Source organism: Gekko japonicus, unplaced genomic scaffold, assembly GCF_001447785.1.
Source record: "Gekko japonicus isolate JY-2015 unplaced genomic scaffold, Gekko_japonicus_V1.1 scaffold2929, whole genome shotgun sequence".
In the NCBI taxonomy this organism is placed as follows: Eukaryota; Metazoa; Chordata; class Lepidosauria; order Squamata; family Gekkonidae; genus Gekko; species Gekko japonicus.
In genome coordinates this window covers 170,560-185,239 of record NW_015176535.1, presented here as the reverse complement: position 1 = coordinate 185,239, position 14,680 = coordinate 170,560, and the positions used below count along the sequence as shown (strand labels likewise).

The 14,680-nt window shown below is 46.8% G+C and overlaps 2 protein-coding genes across 3 annotated transcripts in view; one reads left to right on the top strand and one right to left on the bottom strand.

Moving 5' to 3' along the window:
• Positions 1 to 1,662, bottom strand: part of NUDCD1 (NudC domain containing 1) — a gene marked incomplete at its 3' end in the record, with an annotated part of 12,566 nt that extends 10,904 nt beyond the window's left edge. The window contains exon 1 of the mRNA XM_015427441.1: positions 1,421 to 1,662. Coding sequence (XP_015282927.1) covers positions 1,421 to 1,544 — 124 coding nt within the window. The remainder of the gene's footprint in view (positions 1 to 1,420) is intronic.
• A 343-nt stretch (positions 1,663 to 2,005) lies between these two features.
• ENY2 (enhancer of yellow 2 homolog (Drosophila)) lies at positions 2,006 to 13,778 on the top strand. Of its 2 annotated transcripts, none has more exons than XM_015427442.1 (6): positions 2,006 to 2,107; positions 5,404 to 5,493; positions 8,445 to 8,543; positions 9,269 to 9,339; positions 10,891 to 10,965; positions 13,021 to 13,778. In XM_015427442.1, exons 3-6 carry the CDS (start codon positions 8,476 to 8,478, stop codon positions 13,095 to 13,097), a joined length of 291 nt encoding a protein of 96 aa, XP_015282928.1. In that variant the 5' UTR covers positions 2,006 to 2,107; positions 5,404 to 5,493; positions 8,445 to 8,475; the 3' UTR covers positions 13,098 to 13,778. The 2 variants fall into 2 exon arrangements, with proteins under 2 accessions (XP_015282928.1, XP_015282929.1); XM_015427443.1 differs by lacking the exon at positions 2,006 to 2,107 and adding an exon at positions 2,335 to 2,351.
• The last annotated feature ends 902 nt before the right edge of the window (positions 13,779 to 14,680 follow it).

Genomic DNA, 14,680 nt, shown 5'->3' with positions numbered 1-14,680 from the left:
AGCACAAGATTTCCATACAGACGGATCCAGGTAAACGGTTAGGTGCAGAAAAGATGCCTTTTTGTTTGCATGGTGCCAGTTGGGGCTGGACAGAATAAAGGTCCAAAGTTAGTGTAAGGCAACTTCATGTGTGATATGTTTTCATCCTGCTGTTCAGCCAAGATTGGTTCACAACTCAGATTTAAAAAAATAAACTCTACTTTATTAGCTTTTGTTACAAATGGGGAGGAGATTCTCTGCTGTCTTTCAGCTTGACAAGGGCTCTCAGATGAAAGTGATCAGGGGGAGAGAGGGCTAGAAGCAGGGCCTTCCTCTAATGGGCTTGCAAGGCAAGAAGAAAGGGAAGAGCCAGCGGGATCAGAACACCGCAGAGAAATGCCTGGTTCCTCCGGGCTTTACTTGGCAAGACCCAATGCCCACTGGAAGCCTGAGGGAGGGGGGGGCCTCTCATCTGGATCTAGCCACAGCGGGAGAGAACAGAACGCCTAGCTGCTTTTCAGACAGGAAGCAATTTTTCTCCAGACCAGTTTGGCTGGAAATCCTGGAGGTTTTTTGTCATCTTCTGGGCGTGGAACAGCAATCACTGGGGGTGCGTGTGTGGGGGGGAGGTATTTGTGAATTTCCTGCTTTGTGCAGGGGGTTGGACTAGATGACCCCGGAGGTCTCTTCCAACTCCATGATTCTATGATTCTCCTGCCCGGACATCACAGATATCCCTTTATGATGCCATCAGGGATCAGGCCTCTCTGTCCACCACCCTTCCATCAAGCAGTTCATCAGGGCAACACACCTGCTGCACTTCCTTCCTCTGGTGAGGTAGGTTAGGCTGTGATTCGCCCGAAGTCACCCCTCTTCCATTTTATCCTAGTCACAGCAACCCACTGGGGTGGGTTAGATCTAGGGAGAGTTACTGGCCCACAGTCACTCTCACTCTGCTTCATACTCACGACAGAGTCTAGTGCAGGATAATCCCTTCTGCACAACCTACTTCATGTATACCCCACTTTGTCCTCTCACCGATGGGGACCCAGAGTAGCTCACAACAACCCCGTGAGGTGGGTTGGGCTGACAGTCTGCGACTGGGCCAAGATTCCCCAGAAAGCTTCCCTGGCAGAAGTGGGTTTTTGAACCTGGGTCTTCCCAGCCCTTGTCTAACGCTCTAACCAGAGCACACCCTCATCAATGCAACGGCCCCGTGAAGTTAAGTCCAGTAGAGTGAGAGAGGGAGAGCAACCGGGGCGATACCGCGTCCATTTTATTCTCACAACAGACCTGCAAGGCAGGTAAGGCTGAGCGGTGCGGGACTGGTCGAAAGCCGCGGAGCGGGGATTCGAACCCTGTTCTCCCAGAGCGTAGCCCGCCCCCGCCCCCGCGTGCGCTCTAACCACTCCGCTCCTCTCCCCGCGGCCGCGGCACTCACGCGACTCGAGCGGCACTTGGTAACAGGCCAGCGGCTCCAGAGACAGCTTGTAGCCTTCGAACTTGGGGTCGAGCAGCAGCCGCTGGACGCGCAGCGAGCAATGCGCCGCCGCCGCCGCCTCCATGCCTCTCGCTGCTGCTGGCGCCGAACCAAGTTCCGGCGGCGAAGCGAAAGTTTCCGAAGCTTCCCCGGAGGCTCAGGAGAGCGCTCCGGACATCGGATCCGCCGCTAGGGCTGCTGGGTAATAGGAGGTTCGCGAGGCATGCCGGGAGGAGTAGTTTCCGAAGCGGGCTGTGAGAACCGCGTGGTTCTGTCTCTGAGAAGGACCTGAGCTGGAGGAAGAACGACGCCTTTAGTTGTACCGGGCCGAGCGAGACAGGTATAAAGAGCAGAAAGGCATTCTGGGACGCGTAGTTTTGCTTTGGTGGGACTGCAGAGGAGCGCGAAGGGCGGACGGAGCATGCTGGGAGTTGTGGTTCAGTTGAGGAGAGCGGGAGTAAAAAATAGCTGTTCAAGGACTACAGTTCCCAAGTATCTCTGCACGAATTGAGTACGGGCTTGTATTCCCCCCCCCCTTTTTAATAGGGTTAAGCCTCGGGTGTCCTGGAGACAGCGACGGTGTCGGGACGGAGTTCGGGTCGTGGTGGCTTCGGAGGAGAAGGCAGTGAAAGGAAGCCGTCCCGCAGGGTAAGGTTTCCCGGCCATCGGCGGCGGGTGGGAGCGCCGGGCGCCTCTCTCAACTCGGGCATTCGGCTCCTTGGGCTGGAGGCGCCTCCCTTCCTCGCCTGACCAACGGAGAGAGGAGTTGCCCGATTCGCGTTTTGGATCCCTTTTTTGGACGTGCTGCTTTTGCCATTCCCAGGGATGGTGGGGAAGGGGTGTGTCTTTGACTTGCAGTTCCTGAATTGGGTAACCGCAGCTCAGGACAGCGGTGAGTTCTTCTGCGTCTGCATGATTAGGAATTTCAGAAGTAGGCTGGGAATGCGGTGTGGAACTTGCGCTTTGCTGAAGGCAGTTGTGAAAGCAAACGAAAAGGGGGAGAGTCCCGTCCCGTCCCCTCGCTTCCAAGAGGTTTGGACAATGGAACGCAACAAGAAGGGAGGGAGGATTGCCCCCCTTTCTCGAGGGAGGAAGGCGGGGATGGAGATTTATAAAATCAGGCATGGTGCAGAGGAGGTGGATAGACAGAACGCTGCTCTCCTCCCCAAATAGCCAAAACTCATGGGCATGTAGAGGCAAAAAAAAGTCTTCTTTGCAAAGGGTGAAACTGACTTGTGGAACTCCCTGCCACTAATTTAATTTTAAAGGGGGGGGGGCTATTAGATCTCTTATTGGTCTTTGGTAGTATAGGCCACCTTCATGTCGTCAGTGGCTGTTCAAAATGGTGATGAATACATGAAACCTCCATGTTCAGATGCAGTATTCCTCAGGATGCCCGTTGCTGAGGCAAGAACAGGGGGAAGCTTTGAGCTCTGACTGTGTTGCGGCATCTTGTTGCCCCTTTTGGGAAACAGGCTGGTGGCCTGGCCTTGACAGGCTGCTGGTCTGATCCAGCTCTCACCGTATCTTCTTATGAGACTGCAGGTTATTTTGAAAAAGGCAACGGCTATGTTAAATGTGTGAATCCTGGCGTTGTCCAAAGCAAATCTGTAAAGTGTAGATATATTCGGGAGAACTTGGTTTGCAACACAAAGGGCAGTGCTTCCTCCACTCTGGTTTAAGAAAAGGCTGGGTCCCTGCAATCCGTAGATTTGGCTAGCAGAGGGAACAAATAGCATTAGTGTCAGAGGTGTTTTGCACATTTACTTGTGAGTAAGCCTGGATGGCTGAGGTTAGCCTGATCCTGTCAGCTCTGAGAATCTAAGCAGGGTTGGTCCTGGTCAATATTTGGAGACCTCCAAGGAATACCAGGGTCACGATGCAGAGGCAGGCAATGATAAATCATCTCTGAAGATCTCTTGCCTTGAAACCCCCATGAGGGATCGGCATATGTCAGCTGTGACTTGATGGCGCTTTCCACCACCAAGCATGGCTGAATTCAGCCACGGCCAGCCACATTCCCAGTTCAAGAATCCCCCCCTGTTTTTGCTAGGTGCTTTTTTCTTTTCATAGAAGACCACCAGTCCTCCTTTCCCCTGAATCCAAATGATTCAAGTTCCTTGTGCTGTTTCTGACCTTTCCATCAGGATGCAACATCTCTCCCAAGTTTTCTTTGCGTGTCTGCAGGACGTGAGGGACAGCAGAAGCCTTATGGTGCGATCCTAAGCATGCATACCCAGGAGTAAACCCTAGTGCATTCAGTGGGGCTTACTCCCTAGTCAGTGTGCTTAGGGTTGCAGCCTTTGTGAGCTTGGTGCTGGATCTGTTGCATGCAGAAGAGGAACAAAGCGTTCGGGCTGCTTTGGCCTGCCCCAAAGACCAGGGCAAAGTTAGTCTGATTCTTCTCAGGTTCTCAGTGCCCGAAGACCTAGAAAAGGGAGGCATGGCGAGCACAAATAATGGCTGTCTACATAGTCCTAGACTTGGGGTCCTGGACAGTACTGACTTGTGAGCAAACAGATAGGGACAGGCTTTTGAAAATAATTTGGGGCATTTTTAAATGGGAAAGCAGCATCAGAGAATCTCAAGGAGTAATACTAGAAAAGAGCAAGAGTCCAGGAGCACCTTAAAGACCAAGAAAATATGTGGCTGGGTATGAGCTTTCATCATGAGTCACTACGCACTTCTTCGTCACTCATCCCCTGCCACATATTTTGCTGGTCTTTAAGGTGCTACTGGACTCTTGATCTTTTCTATTGCTCTAGACAGACTTAACACGGCAACCCATCTCGATCTAAGTAGTAATACTGTCAGCCTTAGCTGTAGCAAGGAGAAGTGCCCATTACTCTGTCTCCAGTCACATATTTCTACGATGGTTGACCATGTCTTATCGTGTGTTAGCCTTTTCTGTTTAGTCTGCCAAGTCCTCTTAGGGCTACTGTGTTTGCAACTGCAGAAAAGGTTTAGGAGGAAACATAATTTTAAAATCTATCTGGGATACTGAAGCAGTATACCCTGACCTGGGTGGTCCAGGCTAGCCCGGTCCTGTCAGATCTTGGAAGCTAATCAGGGTTGGACCTGGCACGTATTTGGATAGGAGACGTCCAAGGAATACCAGAGCCGCGACACAGAGGCAGGCGATGGCAAACCACCTCTGAACTTCTCTAGCCTTGGAAACCCTACGGGGTCGCCATAAGTCAGCTGTGACTTGAAGGCCAAAAACAACAACGCTGTCATGGATGGGGGTCGTGTCAAGTTCCCCACTAGGCCCTATAGTTGACTGGCAGTGCAGTCCTTGTTGTTGTTCAGTCGCACAGTCGAGTCCGACTCTTCGCGACCCCATGGACCAGCTCCCGCCAGGCCCTCCTGTCTTCCGCCGTCCTCTGAAGTTGACTCAATTTCATGTTCGTTGCATCGATGACACTGTCCAACCATCTCATCCTTTGCCGTCCCCGTCTTCTTTGACCCTCAATCTTTCCCAGCATCAGGGTCTTCTCCAGTGAGTGCTCCCTTCTCATTTGGTGGCCAAAGTATTTGAGCTTCAGTTTTATTATCTGGCCTTCCGGGGAACAGTGGATGGGCCAGGCTACCTAAACAGTGGATGGGCCAAGCTACCAGTGCAGTCCTAAACCTTTCTAAAACCATTGCCTGCTGTGGAATTAGGACTGTACTGTGGGTTACTTTGGACCTGTTTTTCTTTCTGGGTCTAATTTGGTCATAGTGGAAAGTGCTGTCAAGTCAAAAACGACTTATGGCAACCCCGTGGGATTTTCAATGGCAGAATGCAAGAGAGTAATAAAGGTGGTGTAACATTGCCTGCCTCTGTGTAGTGACCCCAGCAGAGCCAAGCCAGAAGACGTTTACACCGTGAAGTGACGGCGTGTGCAAACATCAATGAAATCAATCTATTACTAAAAAAATATTTTTATCCTCTTCCTTGGCAGAAGCAGCGGTGAGATTGAGATTATCGGCCCACGCTGGTGTTTGAAATCTTGTAGGAAGCAGTATTCTGTGGGTTCCTTCTTTTAAAAAATGTAAGTTTTAACATGGCTTTTATCTGTCTGTCCTCCTCTCACAAGCTGAGTTTATTAACTTTAGAGAAAAATAATAGTGTACTATAAAATACACTTGCAAATACATTAAATTTAGTAAAACACATTAAACACAGTAGATACTGTAAGCACACATAGATAACACTATAGCCAAACTCAAACGCTCCCAGCCCCACCTACCTCACAGGGTGTCTGTTCTGGGAAGGGAAAGGCGTTTGTAAGCCAGTTTGGTGTAGTGGTTAAGTGCACAGACTCTAACCTGGGAGAACCAAGTTTGATTCCCCACTCCTCCACTTGCACCTGCTGGATGACCTTGGGTAAGTCATAGTTCTGATAAGAGCTGTCCTTGAAAAAGAACAGTTTCTGTCAGAGCTCTCTCAGCCCCACCTACCTCACAGGCAGTGTTCCCTCTAAGCTGAGTTAGTGTGAGCTAGCTCACAGTTTTTTAGCCTCTGGCTCACACATTTTTGTCTTAGCTCAGAAAGGATGGATCCAGAACAAAATAATTGATGCAGGAGCCAAATCACTCGCTCACAACTTTAATGCCAGTGGCTCACAAAGTAGAATTTTTGCTCACAAAATTCCATAGCTTAGAGAGAACATTGCTCACAGAGTGTCTGTTGTGGGGAGGGGAAGGGAAAGGAGTTTGTAAGCCGCTCTGAGACACCTTTGGGTAGTGAAGGGCAGGGTATAAATCCAATCTCTTCCTCCACTCTGAGTGAAGGGCAGGGTATAAATCCAATCTACTACTACTACTACCACCACCTGTTTTTCTATAGCAGCAGTTGCCGGCTGGCTTTCCCGAATTTAACAGGTTTACTTCACTTCAGTGCTATTAGTTCTGCCATTCTAATTACATTACCAAACTTTCTTAACCTGTCAGTTTGGTTAAGAGTGTATTTTGTCTTGCTGCTGTTCAGCAGTGCTTAGCTACATCAACTGCCTTTATACAATTTAGTAAGAAAGTTTTGGCACTGAAAGGCAGAGGAACTTATCAAGCTTCAGGTACCATAGCGGTGTCAAAGAATATGTGATTTTTTAAAAAAATCTGAAATGAGACCCAGTGTGGTGTAATCGTTGTCAGAGTGTCAGAATAGGATTTGGGAGACCCCAAGTTCAAATCCCCACTCGTGCCCTGGAAGCTCGCTGGGGGATCGTGGGCCAGTCACATACCCTTGGCCTGATCTACCTCCCAGGGGAAAGTGGAGGAGAGGAGAATGATGTGAGCCACTCTGGGTTCCCTTTTGGAGAAAGGCAGTGTGCAAAGGATGTAAAAATAAGATCTGAGATGCAGAATTCCTGGATGAGAGAAACAGGCCTTGACAGCCAGCCCTGGTTCCCCCAACACTGATCGTTGACTAGAGCAGAGACACTAGAAAACATTGTAGTCATATTACATCAAAGAGTGCGCGGGTCTGAGTTTATTTCAGGTACCCCTGAAAATGAATAAAGAAAATGGGGCATCAGGCGAGAACTTGACAGCTGCCACGTTTGTGATCCTGTGTATGCTTTCTTGGGAGACATGGTGCAGTACGAAGCAAAGGCACATCCTCCTAAGCCAGTTTACTTCAGTGGAGTTATAAGGATGTAACTTTGTTTTGGGTTGCATGGTAAGTCGTCTCACTGAACTAAATGCAAGCATCTGCATGTTTACTCACAGTTTTGTTCAGTGGGCATTAAAAGGTAAAGGTCCCCTTGCTCGAAAGCCAGTCGAATCCGACTCTAGGGTTGCGGTGCGCATCTCCGTTTCAAAGCCGAAGAGCCAGCGCTGTCCGAAGACATTTTCCGTGGTCATGTGGCCGGCATGACTAAACACCCAGGCGCACGGAAGTACCAATAGGACTGCAGGCTTGGATCCCAGGAAACATGTCTGAGGATTAGTACCAAAGGGGAAAAAAATTATAGAACAAAGATGCCCCTGTATAGGCTGAAAAGTCGACATGAAGGCTGGTAACAGTGCAGTGGGATCCTCAACAAGGATAAGTGGGTTCTAGATCAAATCTAGCCTGAACTCTCCCTAGGAGCTAAAACGTCTAAACTGAGGCGCTCGTACTTTGGTCACCTTATGAGAAGACGCCACTGGAAAACACAATAATGTTAGGAGAAATTGAAGGCAATGGGAAAAGAGGTGAGGTGGATTGACTCAGTCAAGGAAGCCACGGCCTTCAGCTTGCAAGACCTGAGCAAGGCTGTTAATGACAGGGCATTTTGGAGGTCATTAATTCATTGGGTTGCCATAAGTCGGCAGGACCTTGACAGCACATAACATGTGGGGCCAGTCTAACACAGTGGGACTCGTAAGGAACACACAGAATTATACTGCATGCCTTCAATAAAGTGATCTGGCATAGTAGGCATGTAGTGAGAAAAGCAGAAATCTGTTTTATCTCTAAGCAGAGCCAGAGTAAATTAGCAGTGTGATCATCAACAGAGTCACAGCCCTTTAAGCCCATTGACTTCCCAGTCTGTTTAGAAGTATGCAACTGTGTTTAGGATTGTACTGGTGTGTGGCCTCACTGTTCGCATCTAGAAACCGTTTTTTATTATTCCTAACTAATCAACAGATGCTGTTGCCTCACATTTGCAGAAAGATCAGTGGCGAGCATTGTTTTATTGCTGTATCTGGCTGTACAAAGCAAACCGTTGCAAGCACACAGTAGAGAATCTCAGAGCACGCTTGCGCGGTGTGTGACCCATGGAACTGAACACAACCACCAGTCTTATGGGGAAGCTTACCGCTGGCTTTACAGACTGTCTTTGCAATCCCAGCAAAGATAAGAGATTTGTCACACCCCTGGCTAGACACAAAACATGGTTAGTGGGGTGCCTTAGGCTTGCTGGCTCATAAGTGCATGCCCCCCTAGCTTGGGATGGAAGTTCATCACTGGTGTTCTTTGGCAACAATTTTGATCTTGGATTTTTGTTTTTATTAGACCTGTTTCGTGTATACAGACTTGAAAAAAAATGAACAAAGATGCACAGATGAGAGCAACTATTAACCAAAAACTAATTGAAACGGGAGAGCGAGAACGGTACGTGGGCTTTCTCATCCCTGCTGTATGAATATATTGTGTCAGTTACATTCTCACTGTATGATAAAAATAACTATGCTTAATCAGACCAGAAGGCCATCTGGGGGCAGGTGTGTGTGTGCGGCGGACATTGTGAAAAACATCCACATGTTTCAGTGGCTGTATATCACATGGAGAATGCAGATTTTGATAGGAGGTATTTGTAAATCAAGGCTTTCCATTAGCTATCAAGTTTAAGAAAACTTGAAGAAGCTCACGATAACCAAAGCTCATGCAGCAGTTGACCTACTCTGGAATTTATTTTAACATTTCTAGCCCAGCTTTTCATCCATGTCCAGTCCTCCGGACAATCTGTATCCTTATCCTTATTTGTTTTTAAGTTTGATGGCCCAAAAGTCTTGGACAGCAATCTGTATCAAATACGGAGGAGTTTTGTTTTACCTTTGTTTGTCTGGCCAGGTTGGCAAATCAGTTTTAACTTCCTAACAGGTAGAATAGAAAGAGTGCAGATTCAAAAGGTCAAGTATTCCTTTTAATCATTATTCCCTTTATTTTTAAATTGAATTACAATTCTGTAGAATGCTTGTTAATCCCCCCCAATCACTGGGAAATCAAGATCAGTAAAACTTTTGCTTGATTGCCTGTGTTAACTGATTGTTTTAAGAAATGCATTATGTTGCTTAGCAGGTCTCTAACTTTGTGTGTGTGTGTGTGTTTTCCCCCAGCCTTAAAGAATTACTAAGAGCCAAGTTAATTGAATGTGGCTGGAAAGACCAGTTAAAGGCACACTGTAAAGGTAACCTTCAGTTGATTCCCATGACCTTACACCTGTTGACAGATCTAAGTCATGAATCCATGGGGAAATAAGAATTTGCAAAGTTCATTTTAGATGCTGACGGACTGAAATGTAGTTGCGTGTTTTACAAAGGCTCAGATACGGCATTTCAAACCCAATGCCTTGTAGAACCATTCTTGATTCCAGAAGAGAATATAAATGAATAGTCAATAACCATGAACTACTGTGAAAAAATAGGACAATATTTCTTTGCTTCAGTTTGATTCCAGAAGAGAATATAAATGAATAGCCAATAACTATGAACTACTGTGAAAAAAATAGGACATATGTTTCAGTATTTCTTTGCTTCATATCTTCGACTCCAAAGTACTCTGTGCTTAACACGCTAAATTAAAGTATATATGGGATTGGATCCTGTGCAGCACCAGCAGAAGGTGACATAGGTCCCTATGGACTTTAAAAGCCATGAAAATGGGAGGCTGCAAAGGAGAGGAGGAAGCATGGGCTGTGGCTCAATGGTAGAGAATCGCAGTGGGAGAACATCATGCAGAAGGTCCCAGGTTCAATCCCCACCATATCCAGTTGAAAGGACCAGGCAGTAGGTGATGTGAAAGCCCTGTGCCTGAGACCCTGGAGAGCCACTGCCAGTCTGAGTAGACACTTTTGACCTTGATGGACCAAGGATTTGATTCGTATGAACACATGAAGCTGCCTTCTACTGAATCAGACTCTTGGTCCATCAGAGTCAGTATTGTCTACCCAGATTGGCTCTTCAGGGACTCAGGTATTTGTCATCTACTGCCTGTTCCTTTTTTAACTGGAGTTACCGGGGTCTGGACGTGGGATCAACTGCATGCAAAGCAGATGCTCTACCACTGAGCCACAGCCCCTCCCCTTTCAGTATGAGGCAGACTCCTGTGTTCGTGTGGTGCCCCTCCTGCAGTAACAGAGCCTCCACTGCCTGAAGATGGGGCTTCTGGCATTTGTGAAAAGGAGGGGTAGGATTTGACCCATTGGCTATAGTGTTATCTTGCTTGAGGTTCCTCCTCCAAGATTTAGCACTCCGAAAGAGTAAGTGGAGAGCAAATGCTGTCACACCCAACAATGTATGTGGTAGCTGATCCTATTATCTTTGCCTTCTGTCGGCTCCTCTGTCTCTTAGCCTTTCTAAGCCAATATGCATCCCTCTTGACAGTGCTTAAGACATCAGGAGCACCCTGTAGGCTCACTTGCTTCCATTCCCTTTTCCTCTCAATCAAATTATCTCCTCCCATTTTCTTGTGAACCCCAGTGTAGCATTACGTAGGCACCGAGGATAATGTTCCCCATGGTTGTTGCTGAAGAGGAAAGTGTGGGACGAAGATAATCTGAGAGGGAGGAGGGAACCCAAGAGGGCAGTTTCAGAAATTCTTTTGCCAGGTAGCAAGATGAGGTGAGGGCTGCTGTTCAACAGGTCCAGGTCCAAAATCCCATTGGGTACATTCAGCTCGATGAGGAGTGCCTGTTTCGAAGTTCTAAAATGGTGAGTCTGTTACCTCTCTCTCGTTTTAGATGTCATCAAAGAGAAAGGACTAGAACATGTTACTGTTGATGATTTGGTGGCAGAAATCACTCCAAAAGGCAGAGGTAAGAGAATTACTGGAGCTGTCCTCAAGTCTACACCAACATATACAGCATTTATTTCTATTCTACCCCAAATTATGCTTATGACAAAGGGAGAATGCAACACAGTGTGATTATTGTAAGGCTAGGAGAGCCTCCTCTTTCATCATGATTCATGTACTGCAACCTTTTCACAGGAGTTTAATTTTCTTGGCAATTAACTGAAAGTCCTTAAAAGAACCCCCACCCCCTTTTGCAAAGGAGCTAGAAATATCATTCCAGTTAAATTTTTATTTGGAATCTGTATCCTGCCTTTCGTTCAAAGGAACCCAAGCCAGGCCACAGCAAATAAAAACCATTGGCGTGATTAACACAAAAATTGTTTCTAAAAAAAGAAAAACATACAGCCAGAACAGATAATACCTATGCAGCCTGGGACCAACACACCTGCGGGACCGCCTCTCCCTTTATGTGCCCTGCTGAGCAACATCTGCTGGTAGTCCCTGGCCCGAAAGATGTCCGCTTAGCCTCGATCAGGGCATTTTCTGTCCTGGCCCCAGCCTGGTGGAACAGGCTCCCACTCGAGATCAGGGCCCTGCGGGATTTAGTGCAATTCCGCAGGGCCTGTAAAACGGAGGTCTTCTGCCAGGCCTTTGGTTGAGACGGCAGACACCTGAAGACCCTGGCCTCCCCTGCTCACACTGGCCAGGTGAGCTTCCCTTGTATGAATCCTCCTTATAAAAAAACTGTCTTGGCATCCACTGAATGGGCTCTGTTGGGAGGAGCTGGTGGACGCAAGAAATAAAGAGTCGGTGCTGTTGATTTAAAATTTTAATGTGCATTTATTACTGTATTGTTGTTCAAACTGTTGTGACCCGCCCTGAGCCTGCTTGCGGAGAGGGCAGGATATCAATCCAAGCAAACAAGTACACAATGAGCAGCAGTAAATGCATTGGATTTACTTTCCTTTAGCACAAGCTGCCTTCCCCAGATGCGAGAGGCTGTCTGTCAGGAAAAGGCTCCTTCTGCTGGAGAGTGTCACTCCCCGGGGGATTAAGAGAAGCCAATGTTGGATCAGGCCAATGGCCCATCTAGTCCAACACTCTGTCACACAGTGGCCAAAAATACCAGGTGACATCAGACTGGGCTTTCAGGGTCCAGCCCATGAATGTCTGTGTCAACCATACCATAAAAAGGTTCTTCTAGACATTTGTGGGCTGTTATAAGAACATAAGAGATGCTAATGTTGGATCAGGCCAAAGGCCCATCTAGTCCAACACTCTGTCACACAGCGGCCAAAAATACCAGGTGCCATCAGGAGGTCCACCAGTGGGGCCAGGACATTAGGAATGGGACATGTTCTCAGGGGAGAATTGCAAAAACATGGAGCCCTTGCGGAAAAGGAATTATGGTTCAGCATGTTGAATGTAGGCTCGTGGTGAACTGCCAGGTACTTGATTCCCCCCCTCCCCTCAGTTCTGCAGGTGTAGCAAACAGCAAAACCAGGGTGGGGGGATCCTTTACAGTGCAGTCCGGAGCATAGCTGGATCCGTCTGTGTCCATCAAAGCTAAGATACAGCATCAAAGTGCTGGTTTTTACCTTTAAAGACCTAAATGGCTTGGGGCCATGATACCTGAAGGACCACCTCCTCCCATATTGTCAAGCCTGCCAGTTAAGAGCTGCCTCTCAAGGCTTGCTATCTCTGCCTTCCCACCTTCAGAAGTAAGGGGGCAACCAGAGGTTGGGGGTTTTCAGTAGTGGCACATGTTTCACTTATCTTATTTTTATTTTACTTATTTCCTTTATTTATAGTCCGCCTTTCTCACTGAGACACAATTCACTTTCTCACAAGCGAATTGTGCCATGTTAAGTCAATGCAATCAATATGCTGAGACATCTAATAAGCCAGGCACCAGGACCAGGACTACACAATCTGAGCAAGCATGGCATATTAATACATGACGCAGAGTAGATACAATGCCGAAAAATGATATTACATCCATAGAAAATAATGCAGTGACAACAGGATAATAATAATAATGTTTTCTCTCCCCGGCTCTTTCCTGTTTGTATTTCAGCTTTGGTACCTGACAGCGTAAAGAAAGAGCTTTTACAAAGAATAAGAACATTCCTCGCTCAGCACGCCAGCCTTTGATTCTTCCGTTGAGTCTTACCATGTTGTGTTAAGTGAATCATGCCAGAAACTGGAAGACATTTTTTTCCTCTGTGCTTTAGGGTGAAAGTTAACTTTTTTAAAAAAACATTTAGTTACTGGAAGTGTACTTTGCTACACTGAAAATTTAATCTTGATATTTTAATTAAAAAAACCCTCCAAACACCTTATGACGTATGTTGGAAAGACGCTACGTTTCTTGCCATTAAAAGTATGTTGTGTGGCTTACTGTGACTGACATGTATCAGCTTGTTTCCTCTCGCACCTTGGTCTGTCGTCGTACCTGGAGGGTTGAGGTCTATCTCAAAATGCACCAGCAGAGCTGTGAACAACAGAACCTGTGCAGCAGCAAGCATCTTGTTTCAATTTCACGACAGCAAGATGAAAGGATGCCACTGAAAATGAAAGTGGGGGAATTCGGAAAATGATCCGCACACTACAGAGAATCTCTGCTACATTATCCTTACTCTCTCAGCCACCACAGACTCAGCCTTTAGCATTCAGCCCATTCAAGCTTATATTCTGGGTATGCCACTTGTCAGTGAAACAGCTAGATTTTGGGGGAATCTGATTGAAAGGTTGACAGGGCAGTGCAAGGTAGATTCTGAAATGGTATTTTGGTTGTCCAATAAAATGCTAGTCCAGTAGCATCTTAAAGACCAACACTGGCCAGGGTTTAAGTTTCTGTGAGTCAATACTCACTTCATCAGACAATGCTCACTTCCATCTCCTTGGACAACGTTGTTGGTCTTCAAGGTGCTACTGGGCTCGGATTTTGTTTTACCACTGCAGACTAAACGTGCTTTCACACTTGAATAATGCACTTTCAGTCCACTTTTGTGATCATTTGCAAGGTGAGTCTACCATTTTACCAGGAAAATCGAGCTGTAAAGTGCACCGGAAGTGTATTATTCAGCATTTGTGTAACTGCTACCCACCTGAAACGATCTTTCGTTGTACAGTGGACTACTAGTCTTTCATGCAAGACTAGGCAAGATTGGAAAATAATTAAAAAAGCACATATTTCCCTCTTTGTGACCTGTGTGTGTTGATCCTATGACTGTTCTGCTAAGTCTGCCTTCAAACAAGAGGCTATTTCCAATAGTGGGGTTTTTTTCTGCTGGAGAAAAGTCTGGCTTTGTTAAAAGAAGCTTTTCAGTGTTGCAGGAAGACTTGGTGCAAGGGTGTTCCGGATCCAACCTTGTATCACTATGGGGTAAAAATCCAGGGGAAAGACTAGATGCTAACAGTGTTGGGTTGTATGCATGGCAAGCGGATGTGGATAAATCTAGCTGAGATTGGCCAGTGAGTAAACATGAATCAGTCCACTGAATCAAGGACACTCAAAATTGAAAAATGTAATTTGCCGATTATGGCATGATATGTGTGCATGTTTGGAAAAAAGTTCAATAGGATAACTTCCCAAGGAAATGTGTATAGGATTAATGTGTGAGGCTGGTGCTTGACTACAGGAGTACAGGCCATGTCAGGTGTATTGTATGTTAGCTTAATTTGGTGACAATTCCTATTCTAAATGTAATGGCAAATGCTTTTGTATGTGTCTG

Excerpts from the sequence above, each read along its gene's own strand:
- ENY2 (XM_015427442.1), top strand. The coding sequence starts at position 8,476 with ATGAACAAAGATGCACAGATGAGAGCAACTATTAACCAAAAACTAATT. Across the intron at positions 8,544-9,268 it reads GAAACGGGAGAGCGAGAACG|CCTTAAAGAATTACTAAGAG; the intron begins GTACGTGGGCTT and ends GTTTTCCCCCAG. Across the intron at positions 9,340-10,890 it reads GTTAAAGGCACACTGTAAAG|ATGTCATCAAAGAGAAAGGA; the intron begins GTAACCTTCAGT and ends CTCTCGTTTTAG.